Below are 9,776 nucleotides of genomic sequence, written 5' to 3'. Positions count from 1 at the left end.
AAAAAACTAGCCGGGCGAGGTGTAGTCCCAGCTACTCCGGAGGCTGAGGCAGATACCAAAACAGATATGTAGACCAATGGAACAGAACAGAGGCCTCAGAAATAACCCTACACGTCTACAACTATCTGATCTTTGACAAACTGGACAAAACCAGCAATGGGGAAAGGTTTCCCTATTTAATAGTGTTGGGAAAATTGACTAGCTATATGCAGAAAACTGAAAGTGGATCCCTTCCTTACACTTTATACAAAAATTAACTCAAGATGGATTAAAGATTTAAATATAAGACCCAAAACCATAAAAACCCTAGAAGAAAACCTAGGCAATACCATTCAGGACTTAGGCGTGGGCAAAGACTTCATGACTAAAACACCAAAGGCGGTTGTAACAAAAGCCAAAATTGACAAATGGGATCTAATTAAAGAGCTTCTGCACAGCAAAAGAAACAATCATCAGAGTGAACAGGCAACCTACAGAATGGGGAAAATTTTTGCAATCTATCCATTTGACAAAGAGCTAATATCCAGAATCTGGAAGGAACTTAAAGAAATTTACAAGAATAAAACAAACGACCTCATCAAAAAGTGGGAAAAGGATATGAACAGACACTTTTCAAAAGAAGAAATTATGTGGTCAACAAACATATGAAAAAAAGCTCATCATCACCGGTCATTAGAGAAATGCAAATCAAAACCACAACGAGATACCATCTCATGCCAGTTAGAATGATGATCATTAATAAGTCAGGAAATAATAGATGCTGGAGAGGCTGTGGAGAAATAGGAACACTTTTACACTGTTGGTGGGAATGTAAATTAGTTCAACCATTGTGGAAGACAGTGTGGCAATTTCTCAAAGATCTAGAGCCAGAAATACTATTTGACTCAGCAATCCCATTACTGGGTATATACGGAGAGGATTATAAATCATTCTACTATAAAGACACATGCACACGTATGTTTATTGCGGGAGTATTCACAATAGCGAAGACCAACCCAAATGCCCATCAGTGATAGACTGGATAAAGAAAATGTGGCACATATACACCATGGAATACCATGCAGCCATAAAAAGGATGAGTTCATGTCCTTTGCAGGGACATGCATAAAGCTGGAAACCATCACTCTCTGCAAACTAACACAAGAACAGAAAACCAAATACCACATATTCTTACTCAAAAGTGGGAGCTGAACAATGAGAACATATGGGCACAGGGAGGAGACATCACACACTGGGGCCTGTTGCGGGGTGAGGGGCAAGGGGAGGGATAGCATTAGAAGAAATGCCTAATGTGGATGACATGTTAATGGGTGCAGCAAACCATGGCACCTATATACCTATGTAACAAACCTGCACATTCTGCACATGTATCCCAGAACTTAAAGTATAATAAAAAATTTAAAAAAAGTATTATAGGAGTGTGTGAGGTAATTTTCTAGATTTTGTGAAGTTTGTGATAATTGTCAGCTTTAAAAATTTTATATCTTGTTGTGATTTCTTTACTTATTCTAAGTACATATTTACTTTCTTTTTTTTTTTTTTTTTTTTTTTTTTAGACGGAGTCTTGCTCTGTCACCCCGGCTGGAGTGCAGTGGCGTGATCTCGGCTCACTACAAGCTCCGTCTCCCGGGTTTACGCCATTCTCCTGCCTCAGCCTCCCGAGTAGCTGGGACTACAGGCGCCCGCCATCTCGCCTGGCTAGTTTTTTGTATTTTTAGTAGAGACGAGGTTTCACCGCATAGACCAGGATGGTCTCGATCTCCTGACCTCGTGATCCACCCGTCTCGGCCTCCCAAAGTGCTGGGATTACAGGCTTGAGCCACCGCGCCCGGCCCATATTTACTTTCATACCTAATTGTGTACTAGTAATTTTGTATTCTTTTTAAAAATATGGCCCCAGGCCCTAATGTATCTGACTTTGTGCCGAAGCCAGGGAGAAAAAAAGATTACCCTTTGTGGTATGGCAAAAAACAAAACAAAACAAAGCAAAACAAAAACCAACAACGAACCCCATGAATTTCTCTATACTAATTTTTATTTGGCATAAAATATTACATACTGAAATTAAGCCATACCCTTATTTATTTATTTATTTATTTAGAGTCTTGCTCTCACCAGGCTGGAGTGCAGTGGCGTGATCGTGGCTCACTGCAATCTCTGCTTCCTAGGTTCAAGCGATTCTCCTGCCTCAGCCTCCCGAGTAGCTGGGATTACAGGCATGCACCACCACACTCAGCTAATTTTTGTATTTTTAGTAGAGATGGGGTTTCACCATGATCTGCCTGCCTCGGCCTCCCAAAATGCTGAGATTACAGGCATGAGCCACCCCACTTGGCCCCGTACTCATATTTAATATATTGATCAACAGTGGCACCTTCAGGTGGTTGGCATCACAGAAGTTCTGGATCACTCAGTGAGACAGGTGGCATCTTAATGGAAGAGGGGAAGCTCCCCATCTGAGAAGGCTTAGGAGTGGGGCCTCCCCTATTTGCTTAATACTCAGGACTTGGAAGCCTTGCAGCTTACTTGTATCCAAGTGAGGAATTTGCCTATTCTGTAATCTAGTTTGCCTGTTCTGTAACCTAGCTCCTAAAACATGGGCAGGTAGCTTAAAAAGATGTCTGAAAGAAACACTGGATTGAAGGCAATGCTAACAGTGGAAGCACAAGTGAACAACAAGCAAAAGGCAGGTTGACACTTCTTTTATTCTTGATATAAATTTTTCTTCAACCACGTTACAAGGTAAAAAACAATGATGAGCTAATCAGGTATGACAAGAGACCAACAAGAAAATTTTGAAATGACCGAAAGGACTATTTGCAATCTGTATTTATATTCACTGTTATTCATAATAAACCTTGCCCTAGATATTTGTTGAGCTTTGGGCTATTAGCTAATGGTAGTAGCCCATGGATATAATTTATCTATAAATAATTTACACACATACTAGAGTATAGGCTCACATATGTATTTTAATTGGTGGAGTTGCTTGATTAAAAACCTTTGTACACGGAAGACAAGGTCTACTCTCGACTTGCTCTGAGCAGGAACAGCTACTGATCAGACCAGAGTTGAGCATTCAGTGATTTGCTAAACCACACTGGCTCCTGCTGAGATCCCAACTGGAGTGTATGGAGGAGAATGATCAATTTAAAAAGAGAGAATTATTCAGTCAGCAACAGAAGTGACACACGCCAAATACCCAGTCTCTTGAGCTGCCTTGTTTCTTGCAGATGTTACACTTGAAGGCCAAATATACTTTTGGTATGGCTTGCATGAGTTTCTGTTCATTGTAATCAGAAAAGTGTCCTAGGATTGTGGGTTTCTCAAGGACAGGGAACATGCATGTTTGGACTTCATATTTTCATTTAATGTTATCCTGTGTGTAGTAGGAACTCAGTAAATATTTGTTGGAATTACAGTAAAAGGTAACCATAGTTGAGGCACTATATATTTAAGACCAGTCAGTCTGACTTTTAAACTTGAAGGTTAGGGAATACTTTTTCAAATCTCCAAATTATTTGTACTGACTATATTTTAATTTTACCTGAGCATAATCTTCCACAATTCTTACTTCTTCTGCCACAATTTCTTCATCCTGTTTAACAAGCATCTGAACTTTCTCAACTACTTGTGAATCTTTCCGTAGTTTTTCCATTAGAGTTTCTGTTTCCTAATGAAGCACATAATTGTTCTTAGAATGAATTTTAAGAGATGTGATCTCTTTTCTAAAAGAATTCAAATATCTTATTTCACTATGGTAAAGTTTATTAAAATCAGCCTGAAATATCTTTAATAGATGCATAAAATGAGAGAGAGAACAAGAGACGAATAAAATGGAGAGAGCAAGAGCTCTCACCATTTGGCCAGCTCTCAGCTGCGCCCCCTCTTAGAAGCTCTGTCATCCACCATGCTTGATGGTAGCTCTCTGCCATTGGTGCTCTCTTCCATTGGTCTGCCATTGGGATATTGCCTAGGATGACTACAGTAAATATTTCATGCATTACACACAAAGAGTGAAAATGAATGATGGTTTTTAGAATAGTTGATAGACTGCAAGTTATCACAGCATATTTCAGATGGATTTAACTAACTGACTAGGGAATCTTTCTACATAAGCTTCTACAGTTAGCTATATACCTATTACACTTATTTATCAAAATGTAATAATGTTACTATTTTGCTGTTATTGCTTTTTTATTCTCATTTTACAGATCAACTGAGACAAAAAAACAAGTTATTTCTTTCATATGTATACAACTATAGGGTAACAAAGCTGGAATTCTAGCCTATCTTTGTCAGGTATCAGAGCCTTTGCTTTCAAACAGTGTTCTATATTAGACTATAAAATCTTTAAAAGAGATTTCAAAGCAAACATACCTTTGTTTTTTGTTCTACTTGAGGGCCAAGAATCAAGAGCTCTTCTTGCATTTCTGTAACTAGTCTGGTTGCTTCCAGGATTGTGGATAGACCCATATGGAAGCGATCCCTGAAGAAGAAAAAGTATTAAGAAGGTGTAAGATATAACACAATTTGGCAAATACAATTTGATAATATATAAAAAGAATTACTCAAATTATGGCCAAATGGAGTTTATTCTAGAGATGCAAGACTGGCTCACTATTTGAAAGTCAATCAATATAATCCACTATATTAACAAGCTATAAAGAAGAAAATTCCCTGCTGCATCAGCATCCATTGATGCAAAAAAAAAACATTTGATAAAATTAATGATGACTAGGAAGAGAGGGGAAATTTCTCAACTTGATGAAGAACAGATGCTGTTAAAAATAAAATGGACTCAAAGGAAAAACTAATAATGAGAACTGGGCATCTGAGACTCAGCTCCCAGTGGAGCACACTTAAGACAGGCAAATTGGGCTTTAAATGTACTAATTCTCCATAAGGGTACCTTTCATTTAAACAGAATATTTAATTGTAAGTTTTGGGGTAGGAAAGAGGACCAGACAGGCTGTAAGAGACCCAAACCATATAATTAACTCTTCTCGCTTTTTCTCCCCCAACATCTACCCCTGGGAAACTGGACTACTGAAATTTCCAAGTAGCAAAGAAGAGTTGAGCAGTGGGGGACTATAACCTGTCTTTTGCCACCGAGAGATGCTTGCTGGATATAACCAGTTATGGATGTTGATAATAGTGATTATGCATATAAGGTGATAGCTCTTAAGATTGTCCTTGCATGGCCCACGCCTTAGGGGGTGGAAGATGTCCTAGGATAGTACAAGGTACGTATGGAAGAAACTGCTGAGTGATCTAGAGTTGTGTTGTGGGTAAGACATGAAGAGGACTGGAAAAGGGGCAAATGACTATGATAGGGACTGGTCATACTGATTACACAGCTGTGAATGGAGAGCTACATCCCTGGGTGACAGGGAGGGGACACCTTAGATCCCAGGAGGTTAGGAGTGAGAGGAAGATTCATTAACCTCTCTTGACTCTTGCCTGTAGGGCATCTGGCCAATTTTCTCAGACCGTTGACATTATCCTTAATTTAACTGCTGACCAACAAAAATCTTAATCCAAGGACTCTCAGAAACCTCTTAGGATCTGCTGATCCCAGGAGTGAACAACTTCTCCTTGAAATGGAACAAGATTAGCTTTCTGAGCACTGATGTGATTTTCTTTAGCCTCATTATTATATTCACAGATTACCTCAACTGCTCTAAAATGAACTGTTATTGGATCTATCATGCCCTACCTGACCTTGTTAACAAAAACTTAATAAAATTAGACCCCGACCCCACATTAGCAAAAAGCTGCTATTGAGGTTGCTACTTCTTTTGTAAATGTCAGGCCTATACTTACCTGCGGCACACAAATTAGTTCACACTCTCCAGCACGAGCACTGATGAAAAATCGCATTGCACTGGACTTCCTGCTGGCCAGTTGAGACAGAGAATGTGCAATGGCCAATACCTCTTGATGCACTTGGATTAATAACATTTTTAACTGGCTTAGCTCCAGACAGGGAGCTTGGCTGTGGTCTATCCTCCAAGTGGGAGTCACAGTCATGATCACTCTCATGCAGTGTTCCCTAGGCAAATGGAATGGATCTGTTCCAGGCCCCAATCAGAGTAATTAGTTAGGGTATCTGACGGAGTGGGCTATTTTAAAAACAGAATTACTAGCTAGATACATGAAAGGTTTAGGAGATGGACTTGGAGGGGAATAGTTCCACCATGGTGCCTCGGCAGCCTTTCATGTCTCCATATAGGTTATATAGACAAGGCTTGGCTGCAGCTGATCTAAGTGTTGGCAGGACACCCCTGATCTTTCTAGAACACTAAAATGTGGGGCGCTTGTGAGTAGATGCTACAAGGCCATTTCCTACTAATTTCCCCATCTTCCTGGAAGATTGTCATAAGACAGTTTTCCAATGTCTCCTGTATTCTGATTAGCAGTGAGGTCTGCTGCTTCATGTGTCTTCCCATGCTTCCTCAGGTACCGCTGCTGGCTATAAAACTGCTTAGCAGGTGTTCCACTATCTGTGTTGTAGTCATCTGAAGCCTTTTATTTTGCTGTCATCCCATGAGATAAAGGACATGGGGAGTGGCACTGTTAGTTACTCTTGTTTTAATTGCCCATGTAAGAAATAAACTGTCAGAATCCAACAGGGACTAATTGTTTATTTACTGGCCAAGTCTGTCAGCCTTGTCTTGACAGGGGCGGCCTTTGAAGGCACACAGGGGAAATATCAACCTTATCTCCTTTAAGATCTTCTACAGCTTCTGGCTTTTTGTCCCACCAAAAAGGCAGATTTGGCTCATCATTTTGCATTTGTGTCTCTTTTCACAAACAAAAACACCAATATAAAATATATTTCTGATTTGTTCTCAAAGTCTTACCTCTTTGTTTGCATCTCTTCCTCTCGTGCCCTCAAAATGTGTGCAAATGTTTCTATAAATTGCACGTAGCTACTGGGAGTGGTATAATAAAATCTTCCAGTTTCTTCAAAGTATTTTCTGTTCAAGTCTTTCATGCTTTTATGGATTTGGACACAGGTTGGGGCAAGTTTTTCTTTCAAGTTCTGAAGAATAATAATTTTTAAGAATTAAGAGAAAGCAATCCAAATATACATAAAAAGAGAAAGTTGAACACTTGGAATTAATTAAAATAGCTTATTATTTCTGAGATCTGGAGATGTAGAGAGAGCTCCTGGATGAGCAGGACAAAGAAAATATGAGTTTTTTTTGCTGTTGTTGTTGAGACAGAGTCTCGCTTTGTCACCCAGGCTGGAGTGCAGTGGCCAGATCTCAGCTCACTGCAACCTCTGCTTCCTGGGTTTACGCCATTCTCCTGCCTCAGCCTCCTGAGTAGCTGGGACTACAGGCGCCCGCTACTTGCCCCGGCTAGGTTTTTGTATTTTTTTTTTTTAGTAGACACGGGGTTTCACCGTGTTAGCGAGGATGGTCTCTGTCTCCTGACCTCGTGATCCACCCGTCTTGGCCTCCCAAAGTGCTGGGATTACAGGCTTGAGCCACTGTGCCCAGCTGAAAATATGAGTTTTAATGGTTGGGATGGTGGTGGGGCAACAGTAGAGCTAACTATGAATGGCATGCCACACTCATCCTTCTAGGCTTTACCCGTATGTTACTCTGACTTTTGCTATAGTCATTCAAAGATTTAGGGCATCGGTATCAATGGCCAAGGGTTATAATGTTTTCTTTAACTTAAAATTTTTTATTTATTTTTTATTTTGAGACTGGGTCTTGCTTTTTTGCCCAGGCCAAAGTACAGTGTTATAATAATAGGTCACTATAGCCTCAAACTCTTGGGCTCAAGAGATCCTCCTGCCTCATCCTCCCATGTGGCTCGGACTACAGAAGTGTGCCACCACAACTGGCTAATTTTCTAAATTTTTTGTAGAGACAGAGTTTCACTATGTTGCCCAGGCTGATCTTGAACTCCTGACCTCAAGCAATTCTCCTGCCTTGCCTCCCAAAATGCTGGGATTGTAGGTGTGAGTCACCATGCCCAGCCTTCTTTATCTTTTACATTTCTTTCTTAAAGTGTAGATAACAGTGTATCCTGTTATCAATAGCAGGATACTCAAGGAAATTTCCTTGAGTGAAATAAAGCTACAAAAATGCAAGGACCCAAAGGATGTGCAGATGAGCAAAACCAGACTGCAAAGAATATTCTCTTTGTCTGGATTGGGAGATAATTCTGATTTAGACATAAGCTAGTCCTGATGACTCATCTCCAGTCCAAGTCTAACCGGTCACTGGTCACTTTTAACTCAGCTGCATTTTTTTTTCTTCTGGTTCTACCCTGTCTCTGTCCTCCTTGGCCTTTGCTTTCCTTGATCACTTAGACAAGTAAGGATGCAATCCCATTGGTCCCACAGGACCTAGAAATGTTGTACGTTGAGTTTCAGTTCTCTATGCATTTACAGCTCCTTTGGTCAACACTTCTTACCCCCTTTACTGTCAGCTAGGTCCTATGGGATCTTCAGTTTAGTCACTCCAGAATAGGTTCTTTCTTACTGTTGGCTCATAAATTCTGAGTTAATTTTGTGTTGTGGCTTGTGCTGTCACTGTTTTGCTGACTTGCTGTTGTAGCCAAGCCAGAACAATTTACAAGGAATACGCAGAAGGTTGCAGCATCCTTACCATAGAATCTGGTATGCAGAATGGAGACTGTTTTCCTTCATGTAAATCTGCTGTTCCACCATGTGGACAGCATAGTGAAGAGACCCAGGCATTGCAGAATCTGGATCTAGGCATCTTTGAAATAGGGTGAATTCAGGGGTACAAGAGATGGGGAATTAATAAGGAATCAATGTAAACACTTGATCCATTTTATTATAAACTGGCTTAGAACTGCCTGTTTTTGTCCATCTAGGGTTCCTTGCTCTTCAGAGGCATAATATCATCAGATGCTGTCAATAAACTGAAACCTTCACTTGTATTAAATATTTACCTCTCTGTTCTCAAAATTGACTTTTTCTTTTAAGAATGAGTTAGCTACAATAAGAAGAGCTTCTTCTGGCCACCTCTCATACCAATCGATCGTGCAGGAGCTAATCATAGAAGGATATACTCTACAATTTTGGCGGAAGCTAGGTCCTTCAGGACTCATGATCATGAAAATATGAAGATTTTTATATATTCTCTGAAAATTAATGAAAATATAAATTGTTAAAATGTAATTCACTGTTTTGAAAAAATATTACATTAAAAATTCCATGGAAAACATATTTCAGATCTTTCCTTTGTGGGTAGACCAGAGACTGATCATTTGTGCATGGAGTGCCTGCCATAAACAGAGCCCTTCCAAGGGAAGCTAACAGTAGGGGAGACACTGGACCCAGAACACCCCTTGCATAAACCAACTCTTATGATGTGGGCTGGTGCTAGAGTTCTGTCCAGTAGGGGACTTTATATCAGATAGTGCTGATTCTGACTATTTAACTCTTTCCTCTGGGGTGTTGTGCATTTAAGATCCACAGAAACTCAAAGTGAGAAAATGGTCAGATGAATTAGAGCTGAAAGAAACAGACTGACAATAAGAGTACAGCACCAGAGGTAGTAATAAAACTCCTACAGCTAAAGGATTACAGCTAAGCAATATGAGACCTACACAGTTTTACAGGCCCTAGGCTAAGTGCTAGTTTCTTTGCAATTTGCCTTTGGCCCTTTTCCTTATAAGACCTGGCTGTGAAGGGGGCGGAGCAAGATGGCCGAATAGGAACAGCTCCAGTCTCCAACTCCCAGCGCGAGCGACACAGAAGACCGGTGATTTCTGCATTTTCA

The 9,776-nt window shown here is 40.2% G+C and overlaps 1 protein-coding gene across 1 annotated transcript in view; it reads right to left on the bottom strand.

Moving 5' to 3' along the window:
• The window catches only part of LOC105516698 (dynein heavy chain 14, axonemal-like), a gene marked incomplete at its 5' end in the record, with an annotated part of 154,523 nt that overhangs the window by 97,982 nt on the left and 46,765 nt on the right, over nucleotides 1-9,776 (bottom strand). The window contains 4 exons of the mRNA XM_011948971.1: nucleotides 3,548-3,673; nucleotides 4,381-4,489; nucleotides 6,867-7,048; nucleotides 8,944-9,135. Of these exons, the coding sequence (XP_011804361.1) occupies nucleotides 3,548-3,673; nucleotides 4,381-4,489; nucleotides 6,867-7,048; nucleotides 8,944-9,135 (609 nt within the window). The remainder of the gene's footprint in view (nucleotides 1-3,547; nucleotides 3,674-4,380; nucleotides 4,490-6,866; nucleotides 7,049-8,943; nucleotides 9,136-9,776) is intronic.

The sequence above is a fragment of the Colobus angolensis genome, unplaced genomic scaffold (assembly GCF_000951035.1).
Source record: "Colobus angolensis palliatus isolate OR3802 unplaced genomic scaffold, Cang.pa_1.0 Scaffold288, whole genome shotgun sequence".
Classification (NCBI taxonomy): domain Eukaryota; kingdom Metazoa; phylum Chordata; class Mammalia; order Primates; family Cercopithecidae; genus Colobus; species Colobus angolensis.
Note: the sequence above shows the minus strand (reverse complement) of the source record. Positions and strands in the feature narration are given on the sequence as shown.